This window comes from Gymnoscopelus microlampas (assembly GCF_963454915.1).
Source record: "Gymnoscopelus microlampas genome assembly, chromosome: 7".
NCBI classification, from domain to species: Eukaryota; Metazoa; Chordata; class Actinopteri; order Myctophiformes; family Myctophidae; genus Gymnoscopelus; species Gymnoscopelus microlampas.
Window position 1 is genome coordinate 20964797 of NC_139944.1, and position 24287 is coordinate 20989083.

A 24287-nucleotide genomic window follows, 5' to 3' on the forward strand; every position below is an offset into this window, starting at 1 on the left:
ATGCCTACTAGATTATTATTTTTGGGGTATTTTTTATGCAATTCTCAGATACTTCTACAGTATATATGAGAATTAACAGTTGTGGCTCTGGGCGAATGATCCTTCAATTTATAAAGTTCCTATCATTTGTTTTGCTTTGCATTCACCCCTATATTTTGCCACTGTCCTCCCACCATTATGTACATACATACATTGCATGGTGTAAAACAAACATTAGGTTATTTTATTGTTGGCAGCTAAAGATGTTGGCAGTCAAATGTTTTGTGTTTGAATAATACTCCTGTTTATGTCATGCATTGGGACTTGATTCTGACTGGATGGATGGTGTCCATTGACTTCTTTTCACCCTCAACAAATATGCTATGATTCAAGAGTGATGTATTTGTGATCTTCTTGATCAATAAAGCTTGAGAAACATTTTGAAAATACAGACCAGATGTTCTGTCAACTCAACTCACCTAATGGCTATCATAATACAATAGTCTATTTTCTCACCATATTAATCAATCTCCCTGTTGCTTTTCCCCTTTTTACTTTCAAACATAGGCCTATCATATGCACAAAACAGATCATACACATGTGCTTGCTCTCTCTCTCTCTCTCTCTCTCTCTCACTCTCACACACACACCCACCCACCCACCCACCCACCCACACACACACACACACACACCCACCCACACACACACACACACACACACACACACACACACACACACACACACACACACACACACACACACACACACACACACACACACACACACACACACACACACACACACACACACACACACACACACACACACACACACACACACACAGGTAGGTCACCTTTATCTCTGTCTGTTTAACCACAGGAAGAGAAGCTAACTGTATAGTCTACAACAGAACAGAACATATACGTTTCTGGGAAATCCTCGGAACTGCTTTCACATGTTTTAAGGCCTTTTTTATTTATTTAGACAGGGCAGTGTGTAGATAGACAGGCTATAGACCAGAGAGGATGAATGGCCTGGAACCAAGAGAGCTGTAAAAGAAGCATTTACTGTCTGGTATATTTTCTATCTGTGAATCCAGCTCTAGAGCAGATAAACTATAGGTTAGACACTTTTAAGTGTCACAGAAAGTAGTCAGTGTCAGTAACAAATGTTTCACATTTCAACTACAAAGTCTAGAAAACAGTTGGGAAGATTATTTCCTTGTCTACAGTGACAAAATGTCTCACACATATGTGTGCATACAATGCACGGAAATGTGAGGATGCACAAACATGCACATATTGTAGTGATCTTGTTTCTATTATTACATCATGTAACAATTTGTAATGACCAACTCAGGCCAATAGACGGCAGTATTTAGCTAGCTAATGATGTAGAAATTGATTCCAGGCGCCTCTCAGCCTGTATTGCCATTATTCTGGGATGTGGATTGTGGATGTGGATGTGTGGAATGTGGATATGATATGACTAATATTTTGCAACTTACCTCATCACTTCACACACGCATTTGTCTTTGCCTTAAGCTGTCCTGGCTTAATACAGTACTTAAAGGTAGGGCAAGATATTTTTGGGTTTAAACAAAAAATATTTTGTTAAAAGGTTAAAGCACTATATTCTGATATTAATCATTGCTATAGAGTGTTTGTTCAGTAACAGGAGTCTCCCCGTCTCTCCAGCTCTTTATTAAACAGAAAATACATTTTCTGGTAGGTGTCAAAATCTCAGCCAATCAGGAGAAAGCACCCATTTTTAAGCTTCATTTTTATAGTGTTCCAGTTCAAATTTTGCCTGCTCATTTCTTAGTGTCATCACTTCCAATTTCACTTCACTTCATCTATATCCTGATTGAGTTCTCTATCCTGATTGGATAAAATTGGAAATGAAACTGAAACTGTGCATTTTCTGTTTTATAAAGAGCTGGAGAGACATGGAGACTCCTTATATGGACAGGACACTCTATAGTAACGAGCACTATCAGAACATAGACCCATTTTGCAATTATTTGAATGATTGCAAATCACTTACCCTACCTTTAATTCTCATTGGTGGTGAGAGTGAGTGGTAACTTTCATGGGATACAGGATAAGTGAGCACTATCGGAACATCTGGGCACCTTGATGTAAAATTGGCTATTTTGTCCAAAATGTTAAAAAAATAAAAGATTAGAAAAATATTAGGTAATGTAAAGTATACATGATGTGAACATGCATGGTAGTATCAGACTTAAATGTATCCTTCAACTTCCTGTTTATGGCCCAAAATGTCTGGATATACAGGTTTTGTAACAATTTGTAGCAATTGTAGAAATATTAGACCTTAATTGTCGAATGTTTAAGCATGTTCTAATCATGTACACTTCACTTTACTTAGGAACATTCTTCAAATATATATATATTTTTTTTAACATTTTGGACTAAATAGCCAATTTTATATCGAGGTGGTTAGGCCTTTTCAAGATGATGTTTTATGGCACTCAGCAAAATATTAAATATTTAATTTAGTTCCCATCTGGGTCTCTGCATGAAACTCTGAGTGTGTGTGTGTGTGTGTGTGTGTGTGTGTGTGTGTGTGTGTGTGTGTGTGTGTGTGTGTGTGTGTGTGTGGTTATGTTATATTAATCTAAATCTTCCACTTAATTGCCAACATGAAAAAATAACATGGACAGCATTAAACAGCATCCCTTTTGAACAATTCCATTTTGAGAAGTTCCTTCTTTGTGTGTGTGTGTGTGTGTGTGTGTGTGTGTGTGTGTGTGTGTGTGTGTGTGTGTGTGTGTGTGTGTGTGTGTGTGTGTGTGTGTGTGTGTGTGTGTGTGTGTGTGTGTGTGTGTGTGTGTGTGTGTGTGTGTGTGTGCGTCTGTGCGTGTGTGAGAGAGCCATCACATTTTTTGGGGTTGTTGAATGAAATGGATGTTATCAAAACGTCCAGAGCTGCCTCCCTCCACTAGAATTCCTTCCTGCTTGGCGTTGTGTTGGAGAGCTCACAGATGTGTTAGGGCCAGTGGGCCCCAGAGCTACAGTATCATCATGACACTTTTGTCAGACATAACCACACCAGTTTCCTTTTCATGTGACATAGAAGTATTTTGTGGTTCTTAGATTATTGAATAAAACATGAAGACATGAAAATTAGGATTAGTTGTGTACATTTTCATTTTGTGTATTTATATATTTTTATTCACATACTTTTGTTATATATTATAGTAACTACATGCCTAGTTAAATAGTTGCAGCATTGTTACATGTTACATAGTTACTACATGGGTAGTTAAATAGTTGCTACATTGTTACATGTTTTGTGTCCAAGATCGTTGTCAACTCCCTCACATTTCTACAAAAACATCATTTAATCAGGCATAAACAGGTTTTAGCTATATTCTAAGGTCCCCTGTCTCACTTCCCGGTTAAAAAAAAGGCGGGAAAGCTGCGAAAGCTCTGGTAAGCTTTCTATTTTTTAGTCAACACTTTGATATTTTAAAATATGTTTTCCTGGCATAATTGAAGAATATATCAAAAATATTTATAAAAATAAAGGGTTTGTCCCAATTCTCAAGAATAGGTGAGATATGTACACAGTACATAGCTAATAGCGGAGCAGCTAAGTGCTACGATCTTTCAATTTATGATAAAAGCGTGAAAATTGGCATGAGCAGTCTCCACGGGTCACTTGACAAGAAAATTGTCCGAGGCAGTTGTAATTTCAAGATGGCGGCCATTTTTCAAGATGGCCGACACCTTAGTGGGCAGTTAAGTGATATGATGGTTTATTTGGTGATACAAGCATGAAAATTGGCATGAGCAGTCTCTGTGGGTCACTTGACAATAGGCCACCCACAGCTACTTGAAATTCCAAGATGGCGGCCATTTTTCAAGATGGCCAACACTTTAGTGGAGCAATTAAGTTATATAATGGTTTATTTGGTGATACAAGCATGAAAATTGGCATGAGCAGTCTCTGTGGGTCACTTGACAATAGGCCACCCACAGCTACTTGAAATTTCAAGATGGCGGCCATTTGTCAAGATGGCCAACACTTTAGTGGAGCAATTAAGTTATATAATGGTTTATTTGTTGATACAGGCATTACAATTGGCATGAGCAGTCTCTAAGGGTTGCTTGACAAGAAAACACTCACATCCACTTGAAATTTCTATTTTCAAGATGGCCGCCCCCTGGATCCTCAAAAGATACATTTTCTCATAGAAATGTATGTTTTTTTTCATTAAGGACAATTATACGATTATTGTTATTATGCTAAAGAACAACTTTTAACACATCACAATACAGTTGTGTTGATTTGTTGATCATATAGATTAGATAAGAGTGAATATCCGCACTACCAGGGCACACTGGTGATATATCACTGCTGTTAAACTCAGAGTGGGGTTCAATGTCAGCTAATTGAAAGTTAGTACCCCAAATGCTGTCTAATTTACCCCAAAACAATTAGATAGCCGCACCTGAATTGACAGGTTGTGCCAGCGCGGGAGAGCCGAGCCAAGGTTAATGGTGTTTTAGTTAACCGGATGGTGTACAGATCGCACAGGATTTAAATGGCATTGGATGAACGATCGGACTAAGTGTAGGGTTAAGGCACGAACTTAGTTGTATCCCATACATCAAAGTGCTTGGTAAAAGGTGGTAAAAGGATAAACCCTCGGCCTCTGCCTATGCTGCAGACATGGCAGAAGCCATCATAACGGTTGAGAAAACTAACTGGGACAGATTTTCATTTGTCAGCAGGTCACCAAGGAAAAACTCATTCAGCCGAGTTTATTCAACAGAGAGCACGATCGTACTGGTTATGATACCATTGCAAGAAATGTTCCATTATTTCATAAGATCAATGCTCTACCTATCTTACTTAGTCTAACCCGACTAGATGAAGGTGATGGCATAGAAAGCACATTGACAAGAAACAGAGCAAAATATAATTTAAGCTGTAAACTTAGGTTCAACATCACAGAGCTGGAAAGGGCCCAAAAGAGAGCATCTACATCTTGATCTCTTTGCCAGAAAGCAAAGACATTATGACTTGATCCCACCAACTCAAGCAGCACTCAAAGAGCATGCCAAACGTGCTTCTTATGAGGCTGGATACGTGTGGGGACAGGCATTGAAGCGACATCCACAAATGCCGAGCCATCTGACTGGGGATGGGTGGAACAGGACGAGAAGTGGAAAGTGTTCTGGACTCCACTTCCACCTATTGCGGAGAGTTGTTGGGAGTTGACCAAATGTGGGTGCACCAAGGCATGTACTGGAAGGTGTACAGTAAGTGCTTCAGATATGGACTCAGTTGCACATGCCTATATAGTTGCCCCGGCTAGAACCTATTTGCATGTTTATTTTGCCAGAGTTATTCCCCGTTGTCCTCTGTGTTTTCAAGTGTAGGCCTATGGCTCGGCTTCCCCTCGCCACATCAGTGCATCATGTTTTACTTTGTCACCAGTCTATTAGTGTGTAATTTTCAGTTGTTACTTTGTAACATTGCTTCCACTGCCTTCCACTGCCATACGTAACAGTGAAGCACATTTTCAGTTTAGTTCCTTAGTATAGTTTGTCATGGTTCCGTGGCTGCTGCCATTCAGTATTAGCCATTGCTCAATTATAATTTTGGAGCACTGTCCGTTCAGCACCACAACTGTGCTAATCAGCACCACAACTGTGCTCATTTATTAGTCATATTTTTTGTTTCCCCATTTCTTAGTATTTATTTGACACATGTAATGGCTGTTAGTTAAAACATAAAAAATAAATCCGCCCTTGTGACTGTTACCTTGTCGTGGTAAGGGAGCTTGTGTACCTCAGTGAACCCTGAGAGCTATGCCGGTGGGAGGCAACTCCTGACAGGTTTTACCAAACTGGACAGGTCGTGGGCGAGGAGTCAGACAAAACACAGTCAAATAACCTCTCTTGACAGAGCTTTTTGAGGAACCCAATACATTTCTATGAGAAAAGGTATCATTTAAAGATCCACATGGCGGGCGGCAGTCATCTTGAAATTTCAAGTGGTGGTTGTGGGGTTTCTTGTCAAATGACCTTTTGAGACGGCTCATGGCAATTTTCATGCTTGTATCACCAACTAAATGATTTCTTAAGCTTAACTGCTCCACTAAGGTGGTGGCCATCTTGAAAAATGGCCGCCAAGTAGCTGTGGGTGGCTTATTGTCAAGTGACCCACAGAGACTGCTTATGCCAATGTTCATGCTTGTATCACCAAATTAACCATTATATAATTTAAATGCTCCACTAAAGTGTTGGCCATCTTGAAAAATGGCCGCCATGTTGAAATGTCAAGTAGCTGTGGGTGGCCTATTGTCAAGTGACCCACAGAGACTATTCATGCCAATTTTCATGCTTGTATCACCAAATAAACCATCATATCACTTAACTGCCCACTAAGGTATCGGCCATCTTGAAAAATGGCCGCCATCTTGAAATTACAACTGCCTCGGACAATTTTCTTGTCAAGTGACCCATGGAGACTGCTCATGCCAATTTTCACGCTTTTATCATCAACTGAAAGATTCTGCCAATAAAAAGCATTTAGCCGCTCCACTATAAACAGTTGCAACACTACATGTTACACAGTTGTAGGATATATGGCTACTTAAATAGTTGTAACATTGTATGGTACTATGGCTAGTTAAATAGTCACAGTGGTCTTCATGAGACAAAGAAGTAGACATGCAGACATTACTGTATAAAATCCTCCATTAATTTAATACTACAACGTATTTTATCATTTATGGTATTGCAATAGCAGAGCATCAGGGCCCCTAATGTGCTGGATGACTTGGGTGACTCCCTGACACCATCGACGACATCATTCGTGGTATAAAAGTCTGGTCCCATCATTGTGGCATATCAGAGACCCCAGCCTGCTCCGTGCACTGTATAGTAGCTCGCTCATCATGCGTGAAATTGTACATCTACAGATTGGACAATGTGGGAACCAGATTGGCTCAAAGGTAATATATAAAAACTATTTTTTTCATAAAATTAAATTGTCAACCCTATCTTTACCATAGATAGCTTTGTGTGATATGGAAAGGGCTCTTAGAGTAAACGTCATGATTTTGTTGTCATACTGTCACACTAACCTTGGGTGTAAAATTATAATTTCTTTGCTGTTAAGACAATAATAATAAGCTCAGATATATATATATTTATATTAACCTAAGTTATTGCATTTTCCATTATTGTGACCTGGCTGTAGCTGTTCATTTTGGTATGTATATTATGACTCGACATATTGCCACTGGCAGTTGTGAGTGACAGGGTGTTCCCACTCGGGCATTCTGGTAAAAGATAAGCGGCAATACGAAACTGGCATGGGCGGGACGTTTTTATCATGGTCAACACAAAAGAAAGAAAGAGGAACTTAAAGATAATATACCAACAGTAACTCATCAGCCCATCCAGCCTTTTGACATGATGGTGTCATGGGAATGAAGCAGTTTGTTTGGCTATCATTCATTGTGTGTTAAAGTAAAAATACAAGAAATACGTTGCCAAGAATTGGTATGACACTGGGTTATCTGGCTATCAATAATTTAGCTGGGGACCCCCTGGAAGCCCCCTCAAGGACCAGGGGGCATCCCTGGGCCCCACTTTGAGAGCCAGTGCTGTATAATAAGATTTCTGAATGTAGAAACATTTCTCCTTACACCGTTCATTGAAATATGTTGCTACACTTGTCTTTTGCCGATCCAACAGAAGTTGGCCCAAGGAAGATATCAGAAATGTGCCTGCCATCAATGTAAAGTACAGAGTATAGTAAAGCACAGTTCAGTCAGTGTAGCCATACATTTGACACAACGGTAAATTGATCAGGCAGCTGAAACTACCATTATGATCATATTAACATTCATCACAATGCTGTTGCTCCTTTTTTGTCATCATTTGTTTCTGTTTGACAGTTTTGGGAGGTGATCAGCGATGAGCATGGCATCGACCCATTGGGACTCTATGAGGGAGACAGCCCCCTTCAGCTGGAACGGATCAATGTGTACTTCAATGAAGCCCATGGTAAGAGAACCGTCACAACCGATTATCTCATTTAAAGCTACTCTCTTTTGATTACCTAATTTACCTTTGATCTCTTGAATTGTTCCCTGGTTTCCCTGTAGTTTTCCTGTTCTTGCACATGGATACAGAGTGAGGACATGCCAATAAATATAGATTCTGTCTTCTATTTGCAGGTGGTAAATATGTGCCCAGGGCCCTGCTTCTGGACCTGGAGCCGGGCACCATGGACAGTATAAGAGGGAGCCGCCACGGAGCGCTCTTCAGACCAGACAACTACATCCACGGTGAGGTGAAAAGTCACAGAGAAGTATTGCTGGATCATATTTGCCATATGAGATGACCTTACTTTAATGAGGCTGTGCTGATGAGATGCATTCCCCCAAGATTGCTGAATTTCTGTGGTGAAGAGACAGCTAAAAAGGAGAGTGATCTGCACACTGTCTGGAACTTGCAAAATAATGTTCATTCTGTGACGACCTTCATCCGGACAACATGAACGCAAACAGACAGTTAAAATAGTATGCAATTGCGATAAGATACTGTTGATAAAAGCATCTATCAAGTGGCATACACTGGCCGTTTCTGAGTGGGTATAGAGAGGCTGTCTTTACTTACTATGTGTCGAAGTGTCCCTGAGCAAGGCAATTAACCCCTAACAGCTGCCCTCATGTGCTCATCTGAGCCATGAGCAGCCATCTGCTGGAGAAATGCAGAAAAGTAATTTCCAGTAGTCCCCAAATATAAATATATATAGAGATTGGATAGATCATTAGGCCTCATAATGTCATGTTTGTTTGTTTTTTCATTGACTTTATAAAGCCTTACAGTTCCATTTGTCTCCATTTGCACACTCTGAGACTTAACGGAACACTCAGGAGTTTACAGTCACAGTGTGATAAGTGCATCAACTAAAACCCCTTCACCCTCGTGTTTCCTACGGTGCAGGGAACTCGGGAGCGGGGAACAACTGGGCGAAGGGCCACTACACGGATGGTGCCGAGCTGGTGGACACGGTGGTGGACGCGGTGAGGAGAGAGAGCGAAAGCTGCGACTGCCTGCAGGGCTTCCAGCTCGTCCACTCCCTGGGCGGGGGCACCGGCTCGGGCATGGGCACCCTCCTCATCAACAAGATCCGAGAGGAGTACCCCGACCGCATCATGAACACCTTCAGCGTCATGCCCTCCCCCAAGGTCTCCGACACGGTGGTGGAGCCCTACAACGCCACCCTGTCCATCCACCAGCTCCTGGAGAACACGGACGAGACGTTCTGCATCGACAACGAGGCCCTCTACGACATCTGCTTCCGCACGCTCAAACTGACCACGCCCACCTACGGGGACCTCAACCACCTGGTCTCCATGACGATGAGCGGGGTCACCACCTCGCTGCGGTTCCCCGGCCAGCTCAACGCCGACCTGCGGAAGCTGGCCGTCAACATGGTGCCCTTCCCTCGTCTGCACTTCTTCATGCCGGGCTTCGCCCCGCTGACGGCGCGCGGCAGCCAGCAGTACAGAGCCCTCTCTGTGCCCGAGCTCACCCAGCAGATGTTCGACGCCCGCAACATGATGACGGCCTGTGACCCCCGAAGGGGGCGCTATCTCACAGCCGCCGGTATCTTCCGCGGCAAAATGTCCACCAAAGAGGTGGACGAGCAGATGCTGCTGATCCAGCAGAAAAACAGCAACTATTTTGTAGACTGGATCCCGCACAATGTCAAGGTGGCCGTGTGTGACATCCCGCCCCGGGGACTCGTAATGTCCTCCACGTTCATTGGCAATAACACGGCCATTCAGGAGATTTTCCGCCGCATAGGCGAGCAGTTCTCCCTCATGTTCAGGCGAAAGGCCTTCCTCCACTGGTACACTGGAGAAGGTATGGACGAGATGGAATTCACGGAGGCCGAGCATAACCTCAACGACCTGGTGTCGGAGTACCAGCAATACCAGGACGCCACTGCTGACCAGGAGACCTCGGACGCAGAGGAGGAAGAAGAGGAGGGCCCCTCAGCTGCACCGGCACCGGCACCAACTTTTGAGTCCAGGACAGAAAGGACTGTGGAGGAGACAGTGACTGAAACAACCAAGACTGAACTAGTAGATCAATAGAGAAGAGAACTGTGGCGTACTACTACTGTGGTGTGCAGGGCTGATAAGGGTTGATTAGTTGAGTTGAGTTTAGTAGTTAAGAACTGTGGGAGAAAAATAATGTGTGGTATATATTTTGGTATATATTTTTTGTCCATGTGTGCAGGAGTTTGAGTTGGTGTACTTGATGAAAGATGCTATGATAGCCTTACATTTTAACAGATTCCCCCCTGTGCGCTCATCTGAGCCACCTGAGCAGCCTTCTGCTGGGTAAATACATAAAAGCAATTTCCCCTCCACAGGGACCAGTAAATACTCCCTTTCCCTATATAAATAGTTATTATCTTATGCTATTATATAATGCTTGTTAATATAGAAAATTGTATTCATTCAATGCAATGTATTTTAACAATGATTTACGCGTATTAGGTTATTTTGGCAACTATGTTTTGAAAGGGAAATGTGTACATAAAAGGGGATTCTTGTTTAATTAATTTACTCTCTTTTGTCTCTTGTAGTTAATGAAATGTGAATATGAAATAAATGATATGATGATGGTGGTGATATAACATTGTGATGTGATTGAATGAATCGATTGTATTTCTTCTACATTTTCCTTACTATTGATTGACCTCAATGTTTTAAATATCGTTTTTTTATTGTGTAAGTAAGGTGATAAAATAAATGTGTCACTATGATTATTATTACCAAATAATATTTTAAATTATAAAGACACCAGACTAGAGTGCAAATTGTAATTACTGTTCACGCCAAATTAAATGATCAAATGATGAACAGAATGTACGTCGTTACTCTGTAAAAAGTTATACCCTCCCACTAACACTCAAGTCTGGGAGAAAGAGATTACGCATAACTTGACCTGTCTGTCCTACAGCTTGATAAGCACATTGACGTGGCAGATTGCCCCTTCAGTACAGCAGTAAAGTTGGCAAGACTGAGACTAAAGGTACAGAATGAATACAACCTTTGAATGTGAATATAGGTTATCGGTGATATATAGGTGAACATAATGTGAATATAGGTTATCGTTACGTAAGCACCAGGGTTCAAATTGTAAAAAAATAAATGAATGTCATAATGTCATAACCATGTCATAAATACTTACTGTCAGAGCTGGATCCCTGAACGGGCCTGCCCCTGGACCAGGCCCAGGGGCCCAAATGTCAGGGGGGCTCCTCTATAAAAGTGGGCCTACTTATACCCGCTAAATTTCAAAGGCTGAACCAAAAAGGCCCCACATCAGAGGCAGTCTCAGGGCCAGGGGCCCATAGACGCGGGATCCGGCCCTGCTTACTGTAAGCCCTATATACTCATGACAAATAGCAAAAAATAGCCAATCTACAAGCTTACTACATGTCCCAATGCGGCATGCTGTGGGCATGTAGATCTACTATTTTTGAATAAGTAAATAAAAGGACGCCAGGGTTAAAGTGGTAAATTGTGATATTATAAAACATATCAGACAGTCTAAAAGGAAATACATGTATTTAATTCAGTGTGACCAGGAGGAGCAGGGATAAAACAAACCCATACTGGTGATGAATGGTATATTGAAAGCAGAGGCATGGAAACCCAACATCAGTCCCAGCTAATCCAAAGGGCAAGAAAGGCATCAGTAGGGAAAAAGCACCCAGACCAGAGTGCCAGTCAGACACTTTAGAAAGGGTCCTTCACTCCAGCTGTTGACTGGTCTGACATGCAAATGACAGCAGCATGTCAGACTGGACCCCCTGCGTGTGTGCGTGTGCGTGTGCGTGTGCGTGTGTGTGTGCGTGCGTGCGTGCGTGCGTGTGTTTGTTTGTTTGATTGAATACTTTATTAACAGTTTGCAAAAAAAAGCACAGAAAGTAAAATGATCAAACCCATGAAAGCACTATGGTATGTTTCCATTGGGGTCCATGTGTATTCAATTCATTGAAACATTTAATGACAGACAAATATACAATACTAAGCAATAACATCATATAAACGAGTGGTAATAAAAAAGAAAAAGAGCTAAGGTTTTTTCGACCTGCAATTTGTCCTTGTCCGAGACCAGGAGAGCTAAGTCATCCGCGAACAAGAACAAATTGCATTCATAAGCTGATGTCATGTTGTTTACATATAGGAACAGTAAAGGCCCTATACTAGTATGCTTCCTTGCGCAATGCCACAACTCACTGGGAGGGAGGGGGAGGGCAGGGTTCCGTTCACCTCTACCACCTGTTCTATCCCCTCCAGATAGGATTGCATCCAGTTGAGTTCAATGATGTGCTATGAAATCCGATTGCTTTTAGCTTATCAATCAATATAGAGCAGGGGTTTTCAACAGGTGATTCGTGGACCACTGATGGTCCGTGAAGGTATTGCATGTGGTCCCTGACCATGCATTTAGTAATGTAGGAACAGTGCGCTAAATGACCTGGTGACCTATGATGATGCGTCAATGTTGTCCTCCCAAAGTTACTGGGAGGTCGGAGGTCAAGAAATTCTACAGAAAAGGGCGTTAGAATCTCAAGAAGGGGAAGTGTACCGGATTGCCTGATTGAGTCATCAATATTAGGAAATTAAGTAAGAGAATGGAATAAGGGTAACCGTTACGTGGGATAGGAATAGATCAGTGGTTCTCAACCTTTTTTTGAGCTCTGGACCACTCGCATATTTCAGTTAAATAATGCCTCGGATTGATATAATTTGTTGTCGAATTAAATCAAGCCCTTAACAGTCATCACAACAGTGGTCCCCAGGTTGGTTCTTAGTCAGGGTTGTGGTCCCTCGTTCACAATCAGTTGGGAACCTCTGATATAGAGTGATTTACGGTGTCAAATGCCTTTTGGAGGTCCAGCATGACATGCTGTAGTATTTGCCTGCGTCCACCTCATGTTTGATGTGGTCGTTCAAATAGAGTAGGCCTGTATCAGTGGAATGGGATGTTCTGAAGCCAGATTGGAATGCGTACATTCATTTTTTTTCAGCCAGATACTTTTCAACCTGTTCATAAACTATTTTTTTCCACAACTTTCAAGATAGAACTAAGAATAGAAATAGGGCGGTAGTTGCCGGGGTCTAATTTGCTTCCTTTTTTGTACAGAGGGGTTACTCTTGCTTAACCTCGCTTAACCTCGTGTCACAAGTCTTTCCACCTCCAAGGAAAGCCTGATATTCGTTCCAAACTAACCTCGCGTCACCAGTCTTTCCAGCTAACTCTTGCTAATTTGAAATCTCAGGGGACGCGCCCCTGTTTGATGGAGAGTTTTAGTATGTGGGCAATGATTGGAGCAATGGAGGCGGCTGAGTCTCTGAGAAGTTTGGAGGGGATATTGTCATGGCCAGTGGCCTTGTTTTGTTGCAGGTTTTGATTGATTGATTGAATACTTTATTTAGAAGTTTGCAGAAAAAAAGCACATGAAAGTACAGTTTGAAATGAATACAATACAAGGTCAACTAAATAGGATTAAAAAGCCCAAAGCCTAATGGCTTGTTTCAAATGGGGTCTTTTTGTACTCAATTCATAGGTGTGTGTGTGTGTGTGTGTGTGTGTGTGTGTGTGTGTGTGTGTGTGTGTGTGTGTGTGTGTGTGTGTGTGTGTGCATGCGTGCATGCACGTGCATGTGTGATCTGTTGATAGATAGATAGATAGATAGATAGATAGATAGATAGATAGATAGATAGATAGATAGATAGATAGATAGATAGATAGATCTAAAACATTAAGAAGGCATGTGATTCACCAAGGTGGTCCTACTCCTACCAAGGTTGTAGTGCAGAAAATAACCTCCAACTCGTGGGCTGAATTGTGCAACTGGTTACATCACATACCTGAGGTGGCTGCATGCCTTCAAGCTGCAGTGGAAAATCGATAAAGACAAGAATTCCCTGTGTGTAACCATTTTTGATAGACTTGTCTTTGTTATATAATACATCACTTCAAAAATCTTGAACAGTAGCCTGTCTGTCAATGATACAAGGGTTGTGGCTCTATTAAGCATTTTATCTATATTGATCCAAATGTTTTTTATCAATGGGCTTATGTAAATAAAGTATACTCCGTAGTACCGCGGTGTGGCTGCTTGTCTTCAAAGAACAGATCTACAAGCTAGCAACGCGTCGCAACGCAACGCGTTATTAGCTTGTAAATCTGTTATTTTAGGCAAGGCGGAAGTGCGCAATCTTCAGCTTCGTCATATGACTGTGATCGTCATGTGGGCGGGGGAACAGAATCCTCTTTCTTCTCCTCAGCGCGTGTCACGGTCAGTACAGTACAGTGACTGCACTCATCCTCCTACCGGCTCATCCTCCTGAGTCCTGCCACACACATACAGCCATGAAGATCTGGACATCGGAACACATATTCAAGTGAGTAGCTCATTTAGATCACTCGTGTAAACCGTACTTTGTGCTGTTTGTAGAGGAGCAGCGGGTTTTCAAAAAAGAAAAACCGGTCTCTCTCACCCGGCCTCCCCCTGTCTGTCCACGGGTATTATGATCAGTGTTCTATGTTCTTCTGGTTCCGTCTAGAAGGTCAAGAAGAGCTTATATTCTGTAGCTAATCCTGCACTAACATTGATCGGTAGAAATGTGTTCTGTTCAATTCTGTTCAGCCGTCAACTGTGGTTGTCAAAAAGACCGGGTCTCCCCTCCCCCTGTCTGTCTGTCCCGGGCGTTCTGGTTCCGTCCAGAAGGGCAAGAAAAGCTTATTATTATGTAGATGAATATAATAGTACAATTTTACTTAGTGCATCCAATTTCTGTTGGCTGTCTGTCAGTAGGTGTGTGTGTCTATGCAAAACATGCAGTGACATTGCGTAAGCTGGCTAGCCGGCTGCTGGCGCTGCAACCTTTCCCCTACATATTTGACGCGCCCCCTTTTCATAGGAACATGCGTCACTTGGCAACCACGTTGCTTGCTTATCTCCATGGCAACCATCCACGAGGCGCAAATTTTAGAAGAGCATCCTTGTCATTGATGCGGTTAGGTTACTGAATTGACCGGTGCAGCAAGAGATTGATTGATTGAATACTTTCTTAGAAGTTTGCAGACAAAAGCACGTGAAATTACAGTGCAATACAAGGTCAGCTAATGGGAATTAAAAAACCAAAGAAAGCCATTGAGGTCCTTTTGTACTCAATTCATAGTGACATTAAATTACAGACAGATATGCACTACTTTGCAGAACATCATATAAGCAGTTTAAAAAATAGGAAAAAACTACATATGTACAGTAAACAGTTCGAGGGGAGAGGGGGGGTAGGTTATGCCAAGATGATTCACCACTTAAACCCCATATGCGTAACCGGTGTCCCTCAGGGCTCAATACTAGTATGTTTTTTTTGTGTGTCACATCACAGCAGGTTGTCTCAAGAGACTTTACGCATAGTAGATAGACCCAACATTTCCCCCCTGAGCAAGCATTTGGTGGTGACCGCGCTGAGGAAAAACTCCCATTTAACGTGAAGAAACTAGGCTGTGGGTGGGCAGCTATCTGCCTCGACCACAGTGGGGTGAGAGAGAGAGAGAGAGAGCGACAGAGAGAGAAAGGGATCCGTTTTTGTCTTCAGAAAACAAGAATGCAGTGTACTTGGGCGGGCATAGCTCAATGGGGTGAGAGGCCATTAGGGAATCTGAAGGTCCCGGTTTCACCCCCTGGTCTGACCAGTCTATGTGTCGAGGTGTCCTAAGCAAGACACTTAACCCTAAGTAACCCTCTGGGTGCTGTATATTAATAGCACCCATGGCTCCTAATAGTTAGGAAATGTACAGGACACACTACGCATGCGCACATGTACAGCAACAACAAATGCCCCAAAGGAGTGGCGAATGAATCTTTTATAATATTTACACTTAAACACATTTGTCTGTGCAAACATTATCTTTTAGTATAATACCAGCACAGCAGTTGTCTTTTAAACACCTTTTTATATAAACTCTTTTCCCCCTCCATTTACAGCCACCCTTGGGAGACGGTGACGAAGGCTGCAATGCAGAAGTACCCGAACCCCATGAACCCCAGTGTCTTTGGAGTGGACGTTTTGGATAGGACGGTAGACACACAGGGACGCCTGCACAGTAACAAACTTCTCAGCGCAGAGTGGGGCCTTCCATCCATAGTCAAATCTGTGAGTGTCAAAAGTTATCAAATTAACTTTCATAGTAGCCGTTCATAGTCCAATATGTAAGTAGGCTTTATGCAGCTTGTTAATGTGGCAGTTGTAGAAAGGATACAATGGAAATCACTCTGACATTTTTGTCATCATTTTCAAGTCACAAATGGTTCCTTGTTGTGGTTTAACTGAATAGGAATTAAAAGGTGAGCCAGCTGATTAGCCAGTCAGGGTAATGCGCAGCAAGCCCTGAAGATGACCTTACCGCCAAGGCTATTTCTGTAGAGGTTGTAGCAGGTCCTCGTGCTGGCTGAAGCCTGGCTTTGTATGGCTGTGTGCCTGGCACATGCTGTCCAGGACACAAGACTTCCATTCCTGTCATTACAGGGTTCTGGCCCTTGGCAACATGTGATGTAACTTTCCAGTGCTGTAATAGCTGTCAAGGACTTTCTCTGATCTACTGCCAAATGTGAGCAGCCAGTATGTTACTAGTCTGAAATGTCTCTATTGGGGTTACTACCATGATGTTTGTTATCATTGTGCTGCGTCCACTGACTTCCTTTTTTGCTGCAATTGTCAAAATAGACATCTGATCATTGTTTTATAATTAATGTTGATCATTTATGGAGTAAGATCAGATTCAAAGATGTAATTATTAACAAAATTAGCAAATTATACTAAACTTGGAAATTACAGCAACATGAATTCAAATGCAATTCAGGTTGATTTGAAAGACCTCTGTGTCTTCACCTGATAAATGTAGGCCAGGTGAGGAGACCTAGATAATCATTAACAAGAACCAGGTCAATGTCAAGATCTCTGGAGTATTACATAGTTGTTTGCCCTGTTGCCCCATTTCTTTGACCTTTTGAGTTCAGTCACGACTGTAATGAATGGAGAGTTAGATAAACCTACAATTGTTCTGTGTCATAGTCCAATCCATTTAAATATTAGCTAATCCATTCACATTCTTTAGCTCTGGCCTTTAGCTCAGATACCCAAGACGTTTCAAGAGGAGAAAGACAGTGCCAATGTATTAATACCAGCTCTAATTCCATTGAGAGTTTATGACACCGAACTGGCCCCATGGACCAATGGGATATTACTACTGTAGCTCGGTATTCTTATTGTCTCACTACTAACACTTGTCATGTGCACAACTTAGCGATTATTTTCTTGATTACTTTTCCAATGAATAATCGAAAAGCACTTTATTGGATTATTTAAATTGTTTCGATACGATACAATATGTTTTTGTTGTCGACTAATTCAGTTAGTCTGATTAACCACTTAATCCCTGTTTTTATACTTCATTCGACAGCCGTGTCACTCAAATATGGCCGATCTACAGCGTGACATATTGTGAAACCCGAAATGTATTTTTGTCCCCCCAAAATCGATGCATATCTTGGCAACGACTTATGTTACTCTTTTGTATTAAATGACTCTTCCACTCTACTCTTTAGATCTTTGGAATTTCACGGACATGCACATACATCCAGGAGCACTCAGTTGTAGATCCTCAAGAGAAGACCTTTGAGCTCCAATCCTCCAATGTGAGTATACGACATCTTATGTAAAGTTTTATTATAGTGCCAAACCACAACAAGTTGTCTCAAGACACTTTACAGGACCCCGTATGTACCTTACGGGTAGACTTAACCACTTTCACACTGGGGTCTCTATTTTGAGCATGTCATTAAAGACACACAAAATCAAAAGATTTTCACAAATGTTCCCAAAATGTGGGTGATTTTTTTATTTTCAAAAATGTTGAAAATAGTCAATCTACAAGCTCACAACTCGCTGCGAGTTATTTTTGCTATTCGTCATACAGATACAGAGAAATGTAACAGGCTTAACTGGTTAACCGATCATAGGTGTGAAAGAATGGGTGAAATTATTTTCCGACCCAATGATTTGCAGTTACAAAATAACAGGACAACAGTATCAAATATACATAAGGTGCATGCTCAAAATAAAGAAATGAAAATGAGCCAGAACATCAGTCTCTTGTACAAGAAGAGACATTCAGCAGCAGATATCAAACATGTAATTGTAGATTTATATAAGTAATAGTCCCAGTGTAACAGCAATGGAGTGTCTTCATAGTCATCCATAATTAACAATCAACAATCTTGTCCCAGTCAATCATTGAAGAATATCATTTGCAGTTTTATGTCATACTTGTTGGACACACAAGTAGTGTTGGGGTGTAGTTACATATAATGCATAAATGCATGCACTTATGAAACCATTTCAGCTGTATACTGTACAAAACATGCTTCATTCTGTATGTCAACCAGTGACCCCTCAGCTGCTGTGATTCTTGCACATCATGATAAAGGAAAGATACTTGCAGTGTGATTAACAGTAAAGCATTTGTGAAACGTTGCCCTGCTTGTTCCACAACCAGTGAGGTGACATTTCAAACTGATCCATTCATTGTGATAGGTTTCTAGAGACTTGGGTTACAGTTTAGACCGGTTTAGCGTTCAGTGTGTGAGTTGCCATTTTATACATGTCATTGTGTCAATGTTGTTCTCTCTTGTATCATCTTTTCTCCTTTAGATCACATTCACAAACATGGTGTCTGTGGATGAGAGGCTAACATACAAACCTCATCCAGAGGATCCAGAGAAGTAAGTTCTTATGCTATTACGCTATTGGGCATACAGTGAAGTGCAACAGGCTTAACTGGTTAAGCTATCATAGGTGTGAAAGAATGGGTGTCATTTTTTCCGCCCCCAGTTACATAATAACAAAGGACAACAGTATCAAATGTACATAAGGTGCATGCTCAAAGAATATAAATGAAAAGTAGCTAGAACATCAGTCTCTTGTGCAAGAAGAGAGTAGCAGGTGTCAAACATGTAAGTGTAGATATAAGTAATAGTGCCAGTGCAACAGCAATGGAGTGTCTTCTCCATATTCATACATAATTAACAATTCACAATCAACAATCTTGTCCCAGTCAATCATTGAAGACATTTGTTTTTTGAAAATGATTTAAATAAAATACAAGAAAAAAGTAAGTAAAAAGTAGAAAAAACACGCCCCCCTCACGTATTAGAAGGACAATATCAGTCACCAGAACCAAGGATGTGTGTGTTTTCGATGAATCTATCATGGTTAAAATTAAAAATTAAAATAAAGTTACAATGGGTTTGTATAGGAAGGGGGCATCTGATTAAATGAATATCAAATATCTAAATACTGAATCAAGCAACTTAAAAACTGTTTGGGGTGCTCACAAAAGCCCATGTAGATGTTAAAATGACCCCAAACATGTTTGAAAGTGAAATATCATTTAACCATTTTGTAGCTATGAAAGAATAATAGAATAGGCAGATGGATAGATTTTCTCATCTAAATTACATGAACATTGAAACCACTTGAACCCTAGCATCCCTATTCTGGGGGAGTCATAATAGGCAACATTCTGCAAACATTGGTGAACATTCTGCAAAAAATAGCTGCTATTTGTCAGCTATAATCGGTAATCACTCACCAAAGACATTGATGTAGACTAGAGGGAATCTTTATGTTTTTTTTTGCCGTGTTTCAGAACGGTACTGACACAGGAGGCCATCATCACAGTGAAAGGGGTCAGTCTCGGCAGTTACCTGGAGGGAGTTATGGCTAGCTCCATCTCTAACAACGCTGGAAAGGTGAGACATCCCTTAGAATAGTTTTTCTTAAATGGCAGGTTAGGCATAATTTGCAATAATTTGATGATTTGATTGATTTTATCATGGTGTCTGCTTGCACCAAATGTCTTTATGGGGTTATAAGACAATTGTAACACACAATTTAGTGTAAATACATACAGTAATTTCATCACACAAACGATCAGAACTGAACATACACATGCCAGCCAACACTGTTTTAGGGGTACACAATACTTCTTCAAGCTTTTTCTGAAAATCTTAACACACACTGAAAAATCTTTTACTTTGTCTCCTGTGGACTAATGCTTATTTGCTCTTCATCAGGGGCGCGAAGCCATGGAGTGGGTGATCAGGCGGCTGAACGCTGAAATAGAAGATCTTGCGGCCACAGCACGTGAGACCCTGCGTACACCCATGGCAGCTGCAGTCACTGAGAAATGACACCTCCCTGTCTCTGTACTCCCAGCACTGCCAGCCTCCCTTCATGTTGCACTAGTACTCTTTTTGTTTTGTTTTGTATTACTCATCAAGCGCGCGGTTTCTCCATCTACTATCTATATTAGATAAGTTTCATCCAGCAGTGTGCAACATAAAGGGACCCAAGAGGAGTAGCATCGGGGGAGCCTGCCGACACGGACTGTATTGAGAGACTCGGGGAGAAATGAGTGGTACACTGGAACTAAAATGAGCACCACTGATGACCATGTGTTTGCAAGAGGATGCCAAAGTTATCAGAAAAGTACAAGTACGAGGCATCAAGCGAATTAGACGAAAACTGTGCCAAAGTATACACAACCACTTCGTCTGGTCGCTTTAAAATACGTTTGCCAGCGACAATTCGGTCTGGTATAAGACCTTCTGATACCAGTAGGTCTGCTCTGGCATACGCCTTGTGGATTTACAACAAAGAGGTTATAAGAAAAACAACATAGACCTATGGTGAGACATATACAAGAGAGGAGGAAGTTCTTGGTATGTGCCCATGTTCGGAGTATTGAAAGAAGAGAACAATGCATGCCAGGTGCTTGGTTAAGTGCAATGCATGTCACAGTACATTAGATAGGATTAACAAAGCCTTATTGGGCAATCATTGAGACATTAATCAAATGTTGCCCAATCTGGTCTGTTTGAGTAAGGGCCACGCTCTCAACTATGTTTTTCTCAGTAACCTCATTAATAACGAGCATGTATGTAGTACCAGGTTAGTGTACCACAGCCTGAATAACAGTACTGTATTTTGTTATGAACAAATAATATTTATTATTTAATTGACATGAAGGGATCAAGGTACATTACATGTTTTTGTTGCTGCTTGTGTACCTATACTGTAACTGAGTGGGCTCACGGGTTTACACCTGGTTTACACTTGCACGCCGGTGTCTCGCACCGAAAATAGATCTACTACAAGCTCACAACACTATGAGCTTGTAGCTGGTCGAGCTTTTTCGGTGCTTGACACAATGCCCAACCGAGTATAAATCAGGCAGAACTCAATGAGGTTTTTGCACGGTGCAAAATAATACTGTTCCCATTTAGCAAACAAGGGAACAAGGTGTGTAAGACATTGGACTAAATTTGTGCTTACAAAAATAATACATGGCATTACACACAATTGCGCTGCTAGCCATGCAGTGAGTGATATTTTGAAAAGAGGTCACAACCTGCATTAGAGGCGGTTTTCAACACCGGGGTTGTGGTGATGGTGAAAGTTTTTAATTATTTTCATTATATTACCTGTAACCGTAATATTTATTTAGTACAGCATTTAATTCAAGGTAGTGGTTTGTGACCTTGGCTATCTAACAAGAATTGTGTTGTTACACGCTTTGTTACTATATGTAAATTAAGGATTTTGTCAGGGTATCTCTGACAAAGAAAGGGTCTCCATAACCAAGCGGTGTATGTGGCACTTGAAAAAGAAAAAAGAAATAATTTAAACGCGCAACAGGGTTTAACAGACAACCTATTCTTTCAATTCCTTATTATTCTATGTTCCTCAGAATGTAAAAACCCCATTGTGATAGTTGAAATGGAATATAGATATTTTGGTATTGAATTTGCCAATTTACTTTTGCATGAACATGTTGGCAAATTGCTTCTGCTATGTTTGACATATGCAGTGGATATTTATTTATATTCATATATAATATATATATATATACATATATTGTATTCTGAAAAGTAGGAAAATGGTTCTTTAGTCAATGGCACTGAAATGATTGGTACAGTATGTTGTGTGGCCATAGGATTCTGCCAAAATATTACACTCTGATTGTCTGTTAATACATGAGAGCCTATGTTCCTCAGACATTGAGAACGAAATGCCACAGCAACTGAAATATTCACATTCCAAAAAGATTGTCTGTTTGAGTTGTTAAATTTTCCATAGTTACCTTTTTTCTTTTCTTCAAGTTGTATTCATCAGCGGGGAATGCTGATATATATGCAAGTTTTTTTTCCAGAAACTCCTTGTATGACATTTAACGAACTTTACACACCTAGTAGTTGCTCAGTACTTTATTCTACTGTTGGACTGTTCCAATGGAATGTTGAAATGCTAGGGTCACTTACTACCACACTGTGGCCAAAAGATAAATTATTTGAACATCCTTAGAATGCCAATCAATGCAAGCTACTTAAAAATGTGCTTGTATATTTATACAATTTTGACCTATTTGTTATTATGGTCTGTGAATGTGTGTACAAACCCTTATTCTGACAAAAGAAAATAGATTGAAATGGAAAATAAAACTCTATGAACTTACTTTTCTGTGTACTGTATTTTTGCCTCGTATATCAGGGATGCTTTTTCAAACTTTGATCTACCATTACAGTGTAAATCATCTGAAATTCATACATGTTTTTACATTTAACATGCATTGTTATAACTTGTATTATGTAACATTTACTTAGTGCATGACAAATGCAGGGGGAAAAAACACGTTATTAACAGTTTGCAAATAGTACAGTGGTACGAGTTTACAATGATTGTTAAAAGGATAACACAAAAAAGCCCTGTCAAAAAAGGGCTTGTTTCCATTGTGGGCCTTTTTATTCAATTCATCAAGACACACAATAATAAACAAGACATCATTAACCCGAGAAGCAATGAACGTTATTGGAGTAGCTGTATGTTAGTTAGGTACAAGGGTAGACCTGAAACATGACTGTCATGGATGAACTTCAACCTGGTGTTTGCACTTTCTCTATTTACATCCTGTACATCGCCATAAACGTTTTGATTTCAAATATAAAGTGCTTATCTCATGGCCACGGATGTTAAAATTATGTACGGGCCCTCAAACGTACCTGTATGTTCCGTATTGTTCAATAAAAAGCATTGTAATCCGATCGGTGGCCATTTTCTCCGATCGGTTTCTCCGGTCCGTATTTCCTCCATATGCTTTCAACATGTGACCCTATCGGTTGGGAGGTGTACTGCACTCTGTTACAGCAAGTCTATGAGAAAATGGCCACCATTCGGATTAAAATGCATTTTATTGAACAATATAGAAGATACAGGTACTTTCGATGGCCCGAACAGAATTGTAACATCCGTGGACATAGGGGAAGCACTTAATATTTTAAATTTTAACGTTAATATAGATGTAAGGTTTATACATTGAGCAGGCACAAACACCAGGTTGAAGTTCATCCATGACGGTCGTGACAGACGACCGTCGTGTGATCCATGGCTAGTACAAGGGTATCCCTGTTTTATTGAGTATCTTGAAGACCAGGCCCAATGCAAGTTGCTTTACTCTGTCCTGCCCTCTACCCTGAGCCCTGCACAGGGTTACCAAACAAAAGTATGAAAAACAATAACATAAAAATATGGTTTTAACCTTATCTAAGCCTACTGTAGTTCATAAGTAGTTCTGTAAGTAAAAGTAGCAATGCTGCTGTTACAAGTAAAAGTCCGGAATTCAAAATTTACTTGAGTAAGAGTACAAAAGTATTGGCATCAAAATGTACTTTTAGTACCAAAAGTAAAAGTACTCATTATACAGAATGTTATAGTTTCAAAAAACATAGTTTTCAAAAAACATATTTTGAAAATAGCAGATCTACAAGCTCACAATGTGTCGCATTGTGAGCTTGTAGAAATGTATATAATGCTAAAGTGGTTACTGTATGTTTTGTAATAATAATCAAAATCTTCAAAGTTACTAGTAACTATAGTGTTCAAATAATTGTAGTAAAAGTACAACATTTTCCTCTGAGATGTAGTGGAGCAGAAGTAAAAGTACTGAAAATTGGAAATACTCCAGTAGTAAAGTAAGAAATACGTCAAAACTGTACTTAAGTACAGTACTTGAGTGAATGTACCAAGTTACTTTACGCCACTGTACTAAACCATCGCTACCATAAAGAACAGAGCTCTACAAGCTCAGCTA

General features: G+C 40.7%; 2 protein-coding genes across 2 annotated transcripts; both read left to right on the forward strand.

Annotated features, from left to right (window-relative positions):
- Positions 1-6883: 6883 nt before the first annotated feature.
- Positions 6884-11087, forward strand: LOC311049612 (tubulin beta-4B chain-like). The gene is made up of 4 exons (XM_084063294.1): positions 6884-6973; positions 7925-8033; positions 8207-8317; positions 8979-11087. The coding sequence occupies exons 1-4, from the start codon at positions 6917-6919 to the stop codon at positions 10136-10138; spliced, it is 1437 nt and encodes a 478-aa protein (XP_083919420.1). The 5' UTR covers positions 6884-6916; the 3' UTR covers positions 10139-11087.
- A 3282-nt stretch (positions 11088-14369) lies between these two features.
- Positions 14370-22654, forward strand: prelid3b (PRELI domain containing 3). The gene is made up of 6 exons (XM_084062901.1): positions 14370-14473; positions 16066-16234; positions 17686-17775; positions 18791-18861; positions 19788-19890; positions 20215-22654. The coding sequence occupies exons 1-6, from the start codon at positions 14442-14444 to the stop codon at positions 20329-20331; spliced, it is 582 nt and encodes a 193-aa protein (XP_083919027.1). The 5' UTR covers positions 14370-14441; the 3' UTR covers positions 20332-22654.
- The last annotated feature ends 1633 nt before the right edge of the window (positions 22655-24287 follow it).